Source organism: Botryllus schlosseri, chromosome 15 (assembly GCF_051294905.1).
Source record: "Botryllus schlosseri isolate E-star chromosome 15, Bs_hap1, whole genome shotgun sequence".
NCBI classification, from domain to species: domain Eukaryota; kingdom Metazoa; phylum Chordata; class Ascidiacea; order Stolidobranchia; family Styelidae; genus Botryllus; species Botryllus schlosseri.
Window position 1 is genome coordinate 2011908 of NC_137250.1, and position 19466 is coordinate 2031373.

General features: G+C 38.9%; 2 protein-coding genes and 1 long non-coding RNA gene across 3 annotated transcripts in view; 2 read left to right on the forward strand and 1 right to left on the reverse strand.

Moving 5' to 3' along the window:
* LOC145457012 (G-protein coupled receptor GRL101-like) overlaps window positions 1-19466 on the forward strand; it is a 59602-nt gene that overhangs the window by 16514 nt on the left and 23622 nt on the right. The window lies entirely within an intron of this gene.
* LOC145457471 (uncharacterized) lies at window positions 2230-3234 on the forward strand. The gene is made up of 2 exons (XR_013920887.1): window positions 2230-2820; window positions 2877-3234. It is a non-coding gene; the product is annotated as an uncharacterized LOC145457471 (long non-coding RNA).
* Window positions 3268-5377, reverse strand: LOC145457470 (uncharacterized). The gene is made up of 2 exons (XM_080335688.1): window positions 4921-5377; window positions 3268-4309 (listed from the first exon to the last, which is right to left on the reverse strand). Exons 1-2 carry the CDS (start codon window positions 4960-4962, stop codon window positions 3890-3892), a joined length of 462 nt encoding a protein of 153 aa, XP_080191814.1. The 5' UTR covers window positions 4963-5377; the 3' UTR covers window positions 3268-3889.

Genomic DNA, 19466 nt, shown 5'->3' on the forward strand with positions numbered 1-19466 from the left:
TGGGTTGTAGCTAGAATCAGGACCAACACAGCTATTCGTCCCCCAGTCCAAACGTTGGTCTTTGGCCCCCACAGGGTGATAATTTCAAGTTGAAGACTGAATTTCGTCAATAACATTGGTAGTCGCATTACATCATTATTAATTTTTATTCCTATCTCTCTCTCTCTCTCTCTGCCCCCGATGGTCAGATTTACCTGTAGAGCTGGGGCACGTAATTCATAATTATAGCGTCTGTTATCTTGTTATAATTACTTTAGTGAATGTAGTTAATTCGTGATTTCCGGTATGTTATATAATCAAAAGATATTGTTGTATCCCTAACGTAGCAGACTAAAAGAAAAACTTTCGCGAGACGCACACACAAATTGTCATGTCTTTAATGCTCTGTGGGTGTCCGAGTGGCATTTGCATTGTGGGCTCGGATTGGAAGGACTGGACTATTAGTCACGCCCACCCAGCGCGGCTATTGACAATGGACACGTACCCTCAGTTTCGGCCAAGGTCTTTCTTTAGTAGCACACTTCGTGAAGTCGCGTGTTGGTCGAAATTGCATACGTCTTTGGTGTGTCGTGGCACGGTATTGACTGGAACCTAAATGCCTATTGCTATAAATTAGGGTTGCATTTAAAACAAAAATACATTTAAAGCGAGCGTGTTTACAACATACTCTTGTTTAAAACATTATTTTTATTTTTTTTTCATGTTTTTTAATTTTTTTTTCAAGCCTTGACGTCACCAATGTGGATTGACATTGACAATTGAAAATATAGGGTAAATATAGCTCCTTCGACGAAATATCTGTACCATATCTGTTTAACCGAATATTTTGAGGGGTTCCAACCATCTCATAGCGATGTACGTCGGCCAAATCGGGAGGTAATTGTGGAAAGCTTTTACACAATTATGGCATAATTTTACAACTTAAAAAAACACAATTTAGTTTTTTTAAGCCTTTGTTTAAAACACTGTTTAAAACAAGTTTTAGACAATGTGTTTTAAACAACCATATGTTTCAAATGCATGCCTACTATAAATTATATATGCTTTTTTGTTGAGGGGGAGACGTATGCATTCCAAAATCAAGCTTATCTAGAGAGAATTTTCAAGTAAATTAAATCTTTTGAGAAAACTCTATAATTTTTGTTGGTTTACGAAATACTATTGAGTCCCCCCCCCCGAGCTCGCTCGCCACCCTATTGGGAAATTTGGGGTGCGGCAGTCATGGACCCGGTAAGAAGGCAATTGGTTGGGTGCGATAAATCGTCCTCTATAAAAATGGGCAATTGGTACATTATGACGTAACAAGCAAATGACGCATCTTTTTTAAAGGGGGTTTGTTATCTTATTAGGCCTTTTCAGCGCAATCCATATATTGTCTTCCAATAAAATTTTTAAAATGCAAAATAAATGTAATCGTGAGTAATCGTGATTACTTTTCCAATGTAATCGTAATCGTAATCGACTACTTCCTGATTTTGCTGTAATCGTAATCGTAATCGTAATCGCGTCATTCGGAAGTAATCGTAATCGCAATCGATTACATTCATGAAGTAATCACCCCATGTCTGATGCAAATTAGGTTTTTTCGCATATAATGTTAAAATTGTACTACTTATCTTCATTTCTGGTTGGAACTGTTTGTTCTTACAAAGTAGATTGGCCTGAAAAAACGTTTTTGGCTCAAAAACTGACAGATTTTTTACATGAACAACTAGTATTTTAACGAAATCTGGCCCTATGAAGAATTCCAGTAGTTACATTACGTATTCTGGTGGAAATGATTAAAATTTGTTGTAGTACAACAACGAAAGATCCTTTCCTACATTATCGGGTAGAAAGTGTCTGTTCTTACTACGTAGCTTGCCAAGAACGGAGAAAGAACGTTCAACAGCAGCATTTGTTGGCTGAAAACACTCAAGTTGTGTGCACACTGCTGGTGACAAACCGTGTTGCTTCATTCTGACAATCTTGTCTATGTCATAATTTTTCAGCTTGCGCTTCTTGATATAAGAACCATGCAATGTCCAAGCAGTCTTGCTTCAGCTAGGATATTGCGGTACGTTGACCATAAAACCATAGCCTTTATAAGATAGTGGTTACACTCCATTGTCTTCTGTGGCAACTATCGGCGGGGTAGCGACTCCTGGTGGTGATTGGTAATAACTTTATTTTGAGTACAGTGTTTCACTATAGTTTCAGTGTATTATCTGTTGCACAGCAAGTTATTCCTACACATTTCATTTCATATTTGTAATCAGTAGTCTCAAGTGTTTGAAACATGCCGGTCATGTATGGAGTCGTTGTCTTGTGATCACACAATTTCCTGCGACTGTGAGCACCTTACTTGCTTCAACTTGAAGAATCATCGCTGCATAGCCTACTTATATAATATAATATAATAATATAATTCACTCCAACTGTTTTCAATAGACTGAAAAACAATACTTAATACTAATTTCCTCATTTCAGGTTATTTTCAAATATCGGTACAACACTGATTTCAAAAGTAAGGTCTATTCTGGCAAAGCATTCATTTGTGAAAACCATTTTAAAGAATCAGACATTCATGTCTCAAGCCAAAGAAGCTGGCTGAAGCTGGGAGCTCTACCAAAGATATGTTTGCCACAAAAAAGTCATCCCACAATCATTCCAGAAACTCGCCGAGTGATTATCAAGCACCATATCCCGGAGAAGACAAAAAAAGCTATCCGTTATGAAAGCATCGATGATATCTTTTCAACGTACAGTCAAAATGTGGTCAGGAATTGGCGTTGCTACCGAGTAGATGAAAATATGCTTCACTTCAACTAGGTTGCCTAGGTAAGTATGTTCCATTGTAGTACAATAAATTTTATTTATTTTTACCATTTTTTCAGGCCAAGCTACTTCTTGTGGACAGACAGTTCCAGAAGACCAGAAATTGATTCATTCTAACAGAATGTTCGGAAACGCCTAATTTACATGAGGGCAAATTTTTGTCAAAATTGAATTTTTCAACATCAAAAAAAGTAAAAACTTCAATTTTCAGTACAATAGCAGATATTTACATGATGTAAACCAAGTGTAAATGTAGTTGAATCGTTCGATATATGGGTACCTGTTTGATCAGACCAGTTGACATCCAAGGTCGTATCGATCACTCATATGATATCTGTTCCTGGATGCATATTTTATTTACCACCATTATTGCTATATCCTGTTATGTAACGATAATAAAGACTCTCTCTCACCTGATCTAATACTATTTTGAACATAATGTAGTCCAAGGAGTTAGCAGAATTTTATGTATGAAATCACAACAAGATTGTGATATAACGGAAAGACAGGGAGTGGTATTTTAATTAGACACCCACCTTTGGACTAAAGCGTGTAAATAAGAGGCATGCACACTGGTATTAATATAGGATAACATGAAAATAAGCAGCCAAAATGCAGTCAAGTCAGACTCGAGTAATCTCAACACTGCTTATTATTAGGTAGAACATTTCTTCAGCCTTTCGCGAAGACTTGCCGATGATGAGAACGGTGTTATCGTACGTGTACGACAGTGAATATACGCTCTGGCTCTGATATGTTTTCGAATCATAGCTTCCACCACAATCCGGTCTCTATCATTATAATATTGATACCAGTCCGTTCCACACAAAATAGTGCGCATATCAATGAATTTGGCAGGTAACTGTTTTCGGAAATTGCGTTCTACTTGTTTAAACATGTGGAAGTACTCATCCTTTGGGACTATCAAACTTCCCCTGTTTCTTGACTCGTACTCATCTGGTAGACGACCTTTTTTAGAGAATTGATTTCGGCACATTGGTTGTCTTCCCCCTGAAATTTCTTTAAACCCCATCGAAGAGCTGCCCCCGCAAGATATTTCATAACTTTTTCATCATCGGCGGTCACACCAATGTCTCGAAGGCACTTGGCTTTTTTTCCAGGAAAGTTGTTGTTGAATAATAATCGGGCAGCATTTCTTCAATACACGTTTAACGGCCGTTTCTTCAGCCAAGTCATTTGGACAATATTGCTTTTGGAGTTTACTTGAGTACTCAAGCATCATCCTTTGCTTTGTATGGCACTCAGCAACATGACACACGTCTTTTAGAACTTCATCATGAAGAACGGGTTTTAATTGAATATTCAAATTTTTTAGAACTTCATCCACGTTTTTTTTTTTACAGTAAGTCTTATCACAGCCCATCAAAACCTCAACAACGTCACAAAATGGATTGGCTGTATCTTCAGCAGAAACCGAAAGTTGATCATTTCCTGGTCCTGGGTCCCCTATGCAAACATCTTCTTCTTGGTCCTAAAATCGAAAATGTTCAGTGAATGTAGATACATTCCGCGGTATACAAGGGAAATGAGAGAGTTGAAGTAAATAGAAACAGATAACTTCAAACTTGCGTATGGACATTGGACAAATAGAAAATTCCAATTGATTTTCCTGCGCAAGAGGCATTTTCTTGTTAACTTGCTGCAAAATGCATCGGACTAAGAGACATTTCGAGGAAAACCACAAATTAGATTAGAATTAAAATAAGAGCATAGTAACATTTCACAAATAGGACTGGAATTAGAGCATAGAAACATTTCACCAAGTAGGTTAAAATTAGACTAGTGGCATTTTGCTCTAATAATTTAGTCTTTAGTCAAATTAGACTAGAATTATCTAGTTGTCCAAGTCTGCATTAGACGGCGCTAAGAAGAATGACCAGCAATAGCAACAACAAAAGAGTTCATAGCAAGTGGTAAAGTGATTTCGTTTTTATTGGTACTGGCATAGCCGTTATGTAGGCTATACTACAGGTATACGAATATACCGGTATACAGTATCGATATCTGTACCTGTAAGACAACAATTTTACAGTTTTTGGTGATCAACATTATTGTCAGGTAACGGATATACTCAGTACTCACGTCATCAAACAACTGCACAAGGTCTTCATCTGACATATCCATCGTTAACAGTAAATCAATATCCGGCCATATAGGAAAATAACACTGCGTCGCATGTAACTATAGTTATCTTTCATGTAACAGCTGTCAGGTACAAATCCACCGCTAAGTGTCGCCGTCCCGCCATAGTTGACAATGGAGTGTAACGACTATCTTATAAAGGCTATGATAAAACCATGTCACTATTTGTTTCATTTGACCATTTATGATTCACAATGAGCAGACGATGGTCCGTTTACAACGGTAGGCCTATAAAGTAGGCTACAAGCTGTAAAATATCAAATGATAAGCTCACCGACAGCGCAAAATCTACGATACAAACGAAATGCAGAGGTCAAAAAATGTTTGACTTTGTAAACAATTTTGACAAATTTTGACCTAACGCTACAATTTTGACCTAATTTTGTCTTTTTTTGACATGTCAAAAAAAATTGCCCTATTTATCATGTACGAACTCGACGGCACAATGTGGTCAAGGAATATGCTTCGGATATAATTTCATCCTTTTCTTCAGTGACCGAAGGTGCTGATACTCGTGATAATTCCATGGTTTGAGGAGAATAGCGAGTCAGAGCTTATTTCGAGATCTAAGCTACTTTGAAAATGAGGATCCTAGGATTTGCTTAAGTTTCATCTATATCGTACAATGCGTTTTCGCGCTCCAGAATGACTTATGACAATGTAAAATAGCAGAAATTATCTCTCAAGCATTGATCATGGTTTTGTTTAAGATGTCGCGATGTCGGTATAATATTTTCTAAAACTCAAACTAGGACGAAATCATGAAAGTGTAGGACTTATGATTAACATATATTGTGCGCAGACAACTTTGTTACAAGAACTATGATATTCCTGTACTTGCACGAATTACAAATGCGGTATTGTAAATTAGTATATACTACACAAAATCCGGAGTCTAAAAGTTTTTATTACAGTTGAGAAAAAAGTACTCGATACGCTATATTTGAATCTAAAAATATGAATCCCCGTACAACGTACTGGGTGTGAGGTTCGAACCCACGTGAACACCTGTTCATTGAAACTTAAGTCCAACGCATTGACCGCTCGCTCAACCCAGTTCCATTGTAACGCTATCTGAGAAACCTTTTAAATTAGGGTAGAAGTAACTATTTCCAAGTAAGTTTCATGAAGTCTCGATAAGCTATACTTGACTCTGAAAATATTAATCCCCGTAAAACGTACTGGGTGTGGGGTTCGAAGCCTAGACAAATATTAGGATCGTGATTGAAAATAGATGGAGGATCACTGGATTAAACTTTACTGAATACTCCGCAATGTAAAATTAGTGTACGCTATACAAAATACGGAGTGTCAAAGTCTTTAATGTACCAGAATAGTGTAGTTATTTTAACTACTTTTCAAATTCATACGGTTTTTCTTGGTGCGTTCCAGGATAAATGCAATTTTTCGCGCTTTTTTATTTTTATTTTTTATTAAAATCGGAGCTACTGTATATTATTTATCGCCTTTATTTAAATTCGGTGTGCTAATGCGTTGAGGTTGACGCTAAAACATCCTAATTCATGCGGCCAAGAAGACTAGCACCGCGTAGCCGATGACGCAAGCAAGCCCGGAACTAGTTACAAGCATATAATGATGCAGCAGATTAGGATGAATAATTTTTTAAACTCAGATATAGCGTATCAGGACTTCGTGAATTATTCGATTAGTTTAATTCGAATTTTATTCAAAACTTAAACTGTTAAGAACTACTAAAGGTGTTATAAAATATGAAAAAAGGTACTAGTAGATATATTATTGGCTCATGAATAAGTAGTTCTCGATAAACTATATTTGAATCTAACAATAGGAATCCCCGTAAACGTACTGGGTGTGATGTTCGAACCCACGTGAACACTTGTTCATTGAAACTTGAGTCCAACGCGCTCGGCCAACCCAGTTCCGTTACTACGATATCTGAGAAATCTATTAAATTAGGGTAGAAATAATTATTTCCAAGTAAGTTTCACGAAGTCTCGATACGCTATATTTAATCTAAAAATATTAGTCCCCATAAAACGCACTGGGTGTGGGGTTCGAAACCCAAAATAATAAGCGGATCGTGATTGAAAATAAAAGGAGGATCACTGGATTAACGTTTATGGAATGTTCGGCAATGTAAAATTAGTATATACTGCACAAAATCCAGAGTGTAAGAGTCTTTAGTGCATCGGAATAGTGTAGTTTTCTATCTACTTTACAAAGTTTATACGATTGTTCTTGTTGCGTTCCGGAATAAAATGTAATTTTTATTAAAATGATTATCCATTATACAAAAACGCCGTGTAAAGGTAAAGTACGAATACAAGTACAAGTTGAGATTTCAAAGTAAGTAAGTGGTTATGTTCGTAGACTAACCCCACTTCTACGTAACGATTTTTCAGTAAGTAGTTATGTTTCTAGGCTACTTTTACTTCTATTTAACGAGTTTTCATACAAATCTGCTTTCTTTAATAACTTTCATCTTTTTCATCAGTGAGCGAAGGTAATACTGGTGTTAAATCCATGGGCAGATGCGAGATAACAGCGACTCAGAGCTCATTTAGATACCTAAGTTACTTTAAAATTAGTACCCGAGTATTTGCTGCAATTATACTGCCAGATAGTTATAGCCAGAGGGTTTCGATGGTGACGTACTTGTATAATGCACATTTTGGAGAGATTAAGTAAAGCAATGATCTCGGATAAATCCATTAAATTAAGGTAGAAGTAGCTATTTACGAATAAAAGTTAGTATTCTAGGTCTTTATTTCTGTTTAATACTGAAAATGTCATGAAGTTGAAGCAATCTGAAATTATAAACACTTTAGTATTAGGTACATATACGCGAAAAGCTACTTTAGTATTCTGATGGAGTGCAAATACTTGTTTACTTATCAACTTTGAAGGCTTGCGCAGTTTTTTGTGTGATACGCAAAATTAGTGTGTTCAAATCAGACCTGACGTAAACATAGTGATGTCGCATTGGTCCTAAATACACCCGATAGAATATCAAGGAAAAGCATCATCTAACGTATAATGAATGTTATTTATTTCTCGGAAGCAAGTCATTATCAAAACATAGTGATCAAAATTTTCGCAGAGCAATACCGATTTTGCGTATATTCCGTTATGCGTCTTATTACGTTACGAGGGATTATGTAGTTAGTTACGAAATTAGGTGTGCTATCTTCCCTATCGGTATGGAACAACATCAAAATCATCACAAAGCAATATCGACTTTTGCTTCGTAACTGCGAGTTAGGAATCGCGTATACCTGCAGCGAAAAGTTTGTTTAATTGTAACGCCGAGAATTGTGCGCCTGCGGCTAGTCCGTTGGCGTTTTAGTGCTGATTAAATTATCCTTTGCGCTCTTCAGTTGTAGTGCGCGTTCATATTAGGTCGTGAAATGCGGAGACCTCGACAATCGAGACCCCGATCTGTCTGCGCTAAAAATCGCATTGAATAGCTGGTTATTGATATCTGGATACAAGAATGGAACTCGCGGAAGCGCAACATTTCAACTCATAGGTGTTGATAATTTAAAAAACATAGTATTAAAGTCATTAATGCATCGGTCGCAATCCTGCTCGAATACAGGTACAAATAGAGATTTCAAAGTAAGTAAGCGGTTATGTTCGTAGACTAACCCAACTTCTACGTAACGACTTTCAGGGGTGGGGAGAAAATAAGTCGTAAAATGTGGAGCCTGCAGAGACCGTAACTTGTATACATAAAATCAAGTTAAAAAATATGGACGGATGAGTTATCTTTAACCAATAGAGTAATAATAACCGCCTATAGTTTAGTGGGGTATAATGTATATCCAAACTATCGTAGCAGACTCTGAATGTTACCAAGGTCCTTATCACAAAAAATCATGCATCAGAAGCGTAGGGAATAATATCATCACGTCGCAGCGCTCAAAATCGCGTTTTATATTAATTAAATAGTGATGATGTGTAGGAAAATAAGTCGTGAAATGTGGAGCCTGCAGAGACCGTAACTTGTGGGCCTATACATAAAATCAAGTTTAAAAATATGGACGGGTGACATTAGTCCTAAATACACATAATAGAATATCTGAGAAAAGTATCAACTAACGTATATCGAATGTTGTTTATCACTAATACAAATATACATAAGAGAATATCCAGGAAAATACACATAATAGAATAAGTGGGAATCGAACCTATAACCTACTGCAGTCGCCTAATTCCTCTGTGATGACATCATAAACCGGGCATAGTCCGACGCAAATTATATTATGAGAGAGTTTACATTCTAAAAAGCCTGAGTGCTGGCAACAAAATTGCTTAACAACGCTACTCGCGTTCTGTGTGTGAACCTCAGAAATTTAGAGGTTCACGTTCACAAACGAACCTTGGTAGGTTCTGCACTGTGAACCTTTTTCATATATTGTAATTTTCCACGTTATTGGTTTAAATTTTTGGTTAAAATTCATTACATTTCAACTGAGAGCCACTCTATGCATGGCACTGACAGCATAAAAAATCAACACTAAACGAGCATGCAACATTTACAATCTCAAAAATTTTAGTTGATTTTTTACAAAAGTTTGCTCGAAACATCCAGTCTTCCGTTTTTAAATATTTAGTGACTCTCTACTGTGAGGTTGACCCGCAATCACACAATATCAAGAGCGAAATACGCTACAGGCTACATGTAGGTAGGCCTATAGTCAGCGAACGATGCTTATTCACTCCTGCTTAATTTGTTATGGGGATGAAATAGGTAACAAGTATAGAAACCCTTTTTACATTCTATTCAATATCAATGTAGCAATACTAAGACGCCGAATACATATTCCGGTCTGGCCTATAGACCGTTTAAGGCGTAAGCTTATATTCCCTTGCAAGTCTCCGTCGAAATTGTTGGCAAAGCGACGGAAGAAATTGATTTTATGGGATAATTATATCATTTAATTGCTCCAGTTGATATATTTGATACTTCTGCATTGTGGCATAATGAGGCCCGAGTCATCACTACATATCGTATTGTATATTAATATATCACTTCACTGAAATGCAGGGTTAGAATTACCAATATGACGTCACGTGACGTCATGAGGTTCACGTTCGTGTTCACACAGAACCTTTCAAAAAGGTTCGCGTTCACACGAACCTGAACCTTTCAGAGGTTCACACCATCCCTACTAGATATATGAATCAAGAGCTGTACTGTAAAAAAATGTTCATGTGGAGTGAGCAAATGAGCTATTCTGAAGAGTTCATCAGATATTTGGTACGAATATATACATTCCTTACCTTGTTTTATGTTCCAGCTTGGTTGGAAACTGGTATTCCATGTGGCGCACAGTGCAATGATCTCAAATTCCTTCATTACATTACAAACTTTTCCTCATGCGACTTCACAGTTGCTGATGTGACATATAAGAAAATGCGAAAACATCATTGGCATTTCACCGAGGAAACGGTGGTATCTACAATGTTCTCGGCTAAACCAAAGATTCCTGACAATGTGAAGGAAGCGATGGCTGCTAAATTGCTACACATATCAATCCTTGAACATGAACAAATTCGCACAGGTATACCTCAGAGTCTAATCTCTGAATCTCTGACTCTGTCCCCGAGTCAATGAGTATGGTTGCTTTAATTGGGCCGGAATCGTGGTTTCTATTTTATGCTATACATGTCAAACATGATTGGTTGAGCCTTCCATTTGTCGTTTAATGATTTTTGAGGAAACCGCCGCGATAGCTCAGATTTCTTGAATTGGTACTTCCTACCCTACTAATAAATACCGCAATGCACATAAATGAAGTGACGTAGTCAGCCAGGGTCGAAACAGCTTCCATGTTAAAATCGAAACCCTTTCGTTTTAAAATGCCGATTTTATGTCCAAAATTTCGCCATACATTTGCAATTTAGTATTTTGTTATTAGTGATGCAAATCAGCGACAATAGACTGTGTATAGCGGCATACGATCTGAGGTTACTGACATCTCTTGCAGCCCATGTGCTACTATCGACTGTGTGTGGTGTGGGGCAGGCCTGATACGCAGTAGGCTGGTGCGCCTGCTATCATCGCTGATCTGAATTACCGCTTCTGCAGCAGTAGCTTTACCTATTTTCTCCCCAATACTGTTACATTTAGGTTGATTATCGTTCGTAATGTCGTGCTGTTTTTGGGCCGACACGAAATAAATTCCAATTTGCGTGGCGGGCGGCCTAACGAGCTGCGAATAGATTCTGTGACCAGATACTATTTTATTCAAATCAAAATTTTTCGACGGCAATAACTCCGCATCTACTGGTTGGAATTGAACCAAATTTGAAGAACATCGTTTTTATAGACAACTTAATACTTTCATGGAGTGAACAGAAAAATTTGAAATTTTTCGTTATTTTTTTTATATATAATGAATAGAAAATTTCTTCTCCCGTTATAATTCGGCTACTAGTTGGAATTGAACCAAATTTGGTGTGTAGGCTTAGTTAGGTAACCTAACAATTTTATCAAGGAGCCAGTACGATTTGAGAAAAAAAAAGTCATTTTTGAAGACCCCAAATGAACAGGGGGTGTACGAGTTTTGAGCAAACGTTAAAAGGGTGTATCACGTCGAAAAAGGTTGAAGAGCACTGAGATAGTATACAAAATATTTTTAAAAAACTTCGGAAATGTTTTATTTTGCGTGATTCGCTTCTAAGAACTGAGAAATATTCTCTTAGTATGGACCGCACATAAGCCCCCATCATGATGCAACTCCTCCTCCCTTAGTATCTTCTTCCATATGATAGATATCCTCTTGAAAGACCACGTTCCTCTTTCACGTAACGTCAATGTGACAGTTGAGGCAATGATATCCCCAACTCTAGTTTACCAGTGACTTTTCCATTCGTTTTCATATGTATTTAGAGAATAGTGTTTAGTATCAGCTCGGAAGTTTGGAATCTCTTCAAAAAGCCAATAATGTTTAAATCTTGGCAAAGTTACATTTACCAGTAGTATCTTTGGTATAGTTAATAATTTGAAGGGGAAATATCACATTTGGTTTTCTTCTCTATGGACAGAATGGTCAACGGGTATAGATGGATCCTGGTTTCCATTACGAGGGTGGAATCAATTTTACCTTTAGTAATAGATGTCACTGGTTTCGGCCATCAGCAATTCCTATTTCACGTGACACGTGAATCTAGCAAGTTCCCTAGTTTCAGCCTTACATTTAAAAGTGAGGTGTTGTAACAATATCGTTCTTGTTCGTGTTGTTTCGCGAATTGTGGTTCTGGATTGATATCTATATGAGAGATGTTGAAGCCGTTATATCGGTCATTTTTGGTATCTTGAAATGCTGTCGTGTGTTCTGAAACTTTTTTGCGGGATCGTTTGGGCAATGCCAATGACAACTTACTGTTATGTGGAATAGGTGCTTAAGAGGATAGCATAGAACAGTGGTCGGGAACCTATGACTCGCGAGCCATGTATAGCTCTTTTGGGTATACGATATGGCTCTTTCAGAAATTTTTGATTTTGTAGTAAATTTATCAATATTGCAGCAACTTGTGAGTTCATTACCTCCAGAAAAGTTATTCTCGAAGCAGCCTAAACATGTCGTCGAGAGGTCAAACAGTGGCGACTAACATGGACTTACCATATTTTGGAAATGTAAAAAGAGGACACTTTTCAGAAATTTCAGACATGCAAAACTGGAGAAGAATTCTCAAAATCCGGTAAATTTTTTCCCACTTCGTGATCGGTTGACTAAAAAAAAAAAAAAAGAGGTCATCACTTCCGCTCAGAGCCCGAAATAACGTTTTTCTCTCCACATTGCCAGGTGGATGACTAAAAAACAAAAAAGGTCTTCTTTTCGCTCAGAGCCAAAATCACCGGTTTTCCTTCCGAAATACCCGCCGGAGCTTCACTTCTGCGCTAATTTGCGGCATATTCGCATTTTCCTCTAAATTTGACCTAAATTTTCAAAAAAGAGGACAAAAGGGCGTCCTCCGAGGACACTTTCAAAAAAGAGGACAAATCCTATTAAAAGAGGACGTATGGTAAGCCTAGACTAACATCACTCGCGAATTCGATCCACCAGATATCGCGCGCCTCCAGATTTTGGATTGATCAAATAGAATAGCAGACACAGCGACGCTTGTATGACAATGCAGATTTCAAATACACGTTGTTTTCTTGTTGTCTTGCGTTTTGTTAGTCGAATACTGGAGAAGTCGGTCAATATTTCGATATTCGTAATCAGTACGAAATTACATTCGATTAGTATCAGTGATTAGTAGAGCGCTTTTATTTACATGTCAAAATTTGGCAAAATTTTGTCAAAATTTTAGTGTTAGGTCAAAATTTGTCAAAATTTTTCATTAAGTCAAAATTTGTTTGACGTCTGCATTTCGTTCGTTTCGTAGATGTTGCACTGTCGGTGAGCTAATAATTTGATATTTTACAGCTTGTAGCCGTTGTACGCGGCTAATTGTCTGCTTATTGTGAATCATAGACGGTCAAATAAAACAAGTAGGTTGTTAGGTATTAGGGGGGTATGGGGCCTAGCTATTTGGCTTTTTGCCCCCGGACGATAACTAGCGATTATTCACGCCTATAACAAGTAGGTAAACATGGTGTTATGGTCAACGTACCGCAATATCCTAACTGAAGAAAGATTTCTTGCGCATTGTATCATTCTTATATTAAGAAGCGCATGATGAAAAATTGTGATGTAGGCAATATTTTCAGAATGAAGCAACACGGTGTGTCACCAGCAGTGTAGGCACAACTTAAGTGTTGTCAGCCAACCACTACTGCTTTTGAACGTCCTTGGCAAGCTTCTCAGTAAGGACATGCACGTTCCACCCAAGAATGTAGGAACGTACAACCGTTGTACTACTATTTTTTTTTAATATTTCTATCATAATATATATTGTAACCACTGGAATTCTTCATAGGGCCAGATTTCGTTAAAATATTGTTTTTCGCGTAAAAGTTGCCTGTTTCAAAGCCAAAAACGTTTTTCAGGCCAAACTACTGCGTAAGGACAGTCAGTTCCGACCGTAATTGAAGATAAGTGATAAAATTTTAATATTATGTGGAAAAAACAGCTAATTTGCAAACGTTGAGTCAATTTTTTATAGGTAAAAAAACGCCCTTGTGATTAGTAATTCTATGCCATTTACGATGAATTGCGCTATCTTAGGGAGGCTTGGCCCGTCTGTACCTCATTACCTCTCCTTTTGCGCTTTATTTTCGAACAATAAATTTGGAAATTGCTTGTTTTTTGGAGTAAAATGTCCCAAATTTAGTCAGTCATGAACATCAATAGAAAACACCACTAATCATTGAAGGTTTCTGTTATGTTCTAGGTCTTGTTTGAACAATAACGAGGTTGCAATAAGAAATCAGTATATTGTACAGCAGAATAACTTCGGACAGGCGACACGATCCAGAGTGCAGTTAAATAAAAAGACCCAGTAGACAACAGAACACAGAGTATAAATACGAAGCACGACACACGAAGAAATAATGATTGGCGGTAATTACTAATCCTAGACAAATAAGAGGCAAACGATACCAACGTAAAAAGCATGAACATAACAGTCCTCCCCTGTAAGTTAGGAGTACAAGGCAATTTACGTTGGCCGATAGAAATCAGTTTGGGTCCTAATTCTAATATAACGTCTGCCCGACATTCGAGCAGGACTAGCTGCAGAGCGCTGTGCCCTATTCCTGACCAATGGTTGGTCAGCTTGGGACTGTTGAGGGTGAGCAACTTCCCGTGTGGCTGTATCATGACAAGCGGAAATCAAGCGTGGTTGGAGTTGGTTTTTGTGCCTCCTCCAATACCCATGATCTGTTTTTATAATGTACACAACACGCCCCGGTATTTCCGTCACCACGCCAGCAACCCACTTTGGTCCGCTTCGGTAACTGCGAGCGTAAACCGAGGAACCAATCTCGAAATCAGTGACTGATTGTATAGGCGTAACGGGTTTCGATTTATCGAAGGGCGAGCACAAACTTAACAAATCGCGTGGCTGCCGACCATGTAAAATCTCGACAGGCGTTTGCCAGTCTATGCCCGGGTGCGGTGCACACCGGTACGTAGCGAGAAGTGTTTGGAGCGCGAAGTTGAGATCGTTTCCCCCGTCGCAATTTTTTATCAATCCAGCTTTCAAAGTCTGGACGAATCGCTCCGCTTCCCCGTTCGAGGCAGGGTGAAAAGACGGTGATACGATATGGCTGATTGCCAAATTGGAGCAAAACGTATCGAATTCATTCGATGTGAATTGCGGCCCGCCATCCGTGACAATTGTTACGGGCAAGCCTTCGATAGAAAAGACTTCCCTCAAAGCGTTGACCACACACAAGGTTGTGGTAGAACCGACATTCATTACTTTAACGCAGGGGTCACCAACACGCGGCCCGCGAGGTCATATTTTGCGGCCCGCGACCTGATTTGGAAAATTTTCGGAAGAACGATTAGTAAAGCATGTTGAAAATCTGAAATTGATATTGTTGTTTAAAATAAGCCATTCTACTGTGCTCTATATCGCTATTCCTCACTAACTGATACGGCTTCGGCATGGTAATATCATTCGTGTCGGAAGAATTTGCTAGTATGCATGGGCATATTGCCTTGATGTGCAATGGCCTACCACTACCAAAACCGAGACGCTTGAAAAACGACTTCGGTTTATCCTAAGGACAATGCTTTACGAGGAGATATTTTTCCAGCAAGTAGGCTACCGTGTCTAGCTATAACGCCAATATCGATTCTTTGATCCAGGGGTGGCGAATCTGCGGTAGCAGAAAGAAAATTATGCGGCCGTCGACACTTAATTCAATTAGGATGTGTTGGCGGCCGTCAATATGCAATTGAATTTACGAATCGACTCTTTAATTAATGAGAGGTTTGAATTATTCTTGAATTTTTTTTTCGCGCTTCGCGCGGTTCAATGCGTGTTGATTTTCGATTTTAATATAGTAGTGTCCTTTGTAATCTGAGTCCGACAGTACAGATGCATGCGCCGGCATCGCGCCCTATAAAGAAATACAAAATTTTAATCGTGTTCTCCTCATCACGAATGAATTTTATTCTGGTAGTCCCGTGTTTCTTGCGAATCCAATATATATTTCCATTATACCGATCGACAAATCTGATGGGAGGTCAAGAAATAACTGCAGGTAACAGAAAGGGGACTAAAAAGAATTGGCTCAACCAAAGATGCAGCATAGCATTAACAACTTACCTTTCGCTTTTTCGAAGACACGCGCCCTGCATCAGCTCTGCCGGTGAATCTGATCACATTGGCCGAGAAAGGATAAATATTTTACAGTAATATGTGAAACTATAGTAATATTATACATTTTAATAATATATTCATAGTGAAAATATATTAAAACCCGAAGCTTTTCGAGCTGACACTTTTCAAGGGCAATCGTCTGCAAATGGAGAATTTCAAAAACATGCATCTAGCTACATTGCATACAACCAATTATGACGTCATAGAAACAAACAACATGAAATACAGGCAAACCGCGAGCGTCAAACAACATGTTCCGAGCGTTATTAGATCACGCACACTGGACTCTCGCGAAGACGCAGCCGTAACTGATCTGCGATTACTAGAACGTAATCAGGCCATGGCTATGAGCTCTGCCATCGGCAAGCATTTGGCTGAGAATGCAACTTGCGCTAAAAACTATTGCGATGAAAGATTTTCTATATTAGGCAGAGGCCGCACTAATTTCCATCTGTCTGCACTGGAATCGACTTATATTAAAATCCACCGACCGCGCTTGTGTCAGCAGCAGGAATTTTTAGTGAATCTGAAAATTGGCCACTAGCTGCGCTCGCGGTTTGCCTGTATTTCATATTTCATGTTGTTTGTTTCTATGACGTCATAATTGGTTGTATGCAATGTAGCTAGATGCATGTTTTTGAAATTCTCCATTTGCTGACGATTGCCCTTGAAAAGTGTCAGCTCGAAAAGCTTCGGGTTTTAATATATTTTCACTATGAATATATTATTAAAATGTATATTAAAGTTCTGTACCCCAAAGAGTCTCTTCATATAGTAATATTTAATAACAAAATTTACTCATGAACATGAAAAATTTTTCGCGCATGGCGCGACCGCGGAACGAATCCCTGTAACTCTTCATAATACGACTACTAACGATTTCGGTGCGCATAGTAGCCGATATGCGTAAATATATTAGTCCGAAGTGTACCAGCAATGGGCATGGGCAGTTTAACGTGGGTATTTGGCACCAGTTAGGTCATTCCGACTATCCACCGGAATGCGGCCGCAGGCTACATGAGTTATTGCAATGCGGCCGTGAATAACAAATAGGTTGACCAGCCCTGTCTTAGCTGCTACAGAGTGTTGTCAGGTATGGTGCACAGCTCATAGTTAAAAATATAGTGAAATTTATTATCATGATATTTTTGTTGTATTTGTTCAATAAAATATTGTCTCTTTTGTGGTGACTATGCTCGTCGCCCATGTTAAAGAGCATAGCATTGTAATAACGTAGACTTATCAGACGTGGCTGACTGTGTTGTCTACTTTAATCTCGATATTGATGTCATGCGGCCCGCGGCCTCTAGGAATTTTGAAAAGTGGCCCGCGACCCATTTTGAGTTGGCGACCCCTGTTAACGAAAGGATATTTCGAATGCGCATGGACGATGACAAGAAACATTTTATTGTTTATTCGACCTGCGGAATCCAAGTGAATTCGTTCAAAGCTTTCAGACGTTTTAGGCCATTCGCGATACTGACGATCAGGCGCTTTCATTACCTTACGGGAAGCGTCGCAACTCTTAACGAGATTTTCAATGTCGGAATTGATGGAAGGCCATCATGCGATGTAACGTCGAGCCATCTGCTTCATTTTCGCGCTACCCAATGTCCTTCGTGCAACAACGATAAGACTCGCGAGCGAAGTGACTGCGGAATTAGTACGCGCTGAAAACCATATTGAGCATGACTATGTCTTCGTGCAGAGAAAGTGAATGTTTGCGAGTCGAAAACCAAGAAAAATCATCAATGTGGGTCTTGGGATTCCAATTACCATGAGTGACAGATAGTTTTACTAGTTTCACTGTTTTGTCCTTCAGCGTCGCGTCGCGAATTTCATTGCGAGTTAACGGTAAGCCATCGAATGCCATATTAATAGCGTGAACGATCTCCGCATTTTCACGAATTTCCAGTTCGTCAAACTTAGGGTCTGGATCCTTTGGTAGGCGAGATAAACCGTCGGCGTTTCCGTGCTGATTAGTCGGTTTATAGCGAATATCGTATTGGTAAGCCATGAGCGTTAGCGCCCATCGCTGTAAGCGTTGCGCTGTAATCACGGGAATTTTGTCTGGCGAGAAAATAGCTAAAAGCGGTTTGTGGTCCGTTACGAGCGTGAATTTTCTACCATACAAGAATTGACGAAATTTAGTGACTCCGTAAATGATTGACAGAGCTTCCTTCTCGATTTAGAGTAGGATTTTTGCGAATCGGAAAGTGTTTTCGATGCGTGCGCGATCGGTATCTCTTCGCCATTGTGCTCGATTGAGAGGACTGCGACGATTCCGAATTGAGAACCATCAGTTGACAAAATGAGCTGCTTGTTTACATCATAATGAGCTAACTGCGTAGCGTCGATTACGTCGTTTTTGAGAATGCGAAAAGCGGCATCACAGTCCGCATTCCAAATGAATTTCGCGTCTTTTTGAAGAAGACGGTACAAGGCAGCGGCTTTATTCGTAAAATTAGGAATAAACGCGCGCTAATAATTGACTTTACCCAGGAATGCCTGTAGCTGGCGAACATCCTGAGGTTTAGGCAACTGTTTGATTGCTTCAACGTATTTGTTAGACGGGCGTTTGCCGTCCTCGTCGATTATATGACCAAGGTACTCGATACTACTTTTGAAAAATTCACATTTAGCGAAGTTAACGGTGAAACCGTATTCGGTGAGGCGCTCAAAGAGTAGCGATAAGTTGCGAAAATGATCGCGTTCATCAATGCCAGCAACGAATATGTCATCGATAAAGCTAGCAACACCGGGTAAGCCGGCGATCATGGCATCAATACAGCGTTGAAAATTTCCAGGACTAGATGCGACTCCGAAACACATGCGTCGATAACGGAATAGACCGAATTGCGTGTTCATGACACACAAATTCTTCGCATCATCATCTAATTCTAGCTGAAAATAAGCATCGGCAAGATCAATTTTCGTGAAAATACAACCACCCTGTAACTTGTGAAGGATTTCATCCAAGGTGGTCAGGGTATGTTGATCTATCTGAATTTGATGATTCAATGCTTTGAAGTCACCACAAATGCGTACTGACCCATTACATTTGGTGACAGCAACAATTGGTGCTGCCCAATCCCTGGTTCTAGGTTCTAGGTTCTAGGTTCTAGGTTCTAGGTTCTAGGTTCTAGGTTCTAGGATACCTTGATTGACTAATCTATCCGATTCGGTTTGAACAGCGATTTGCCTTGCGAAAGGCA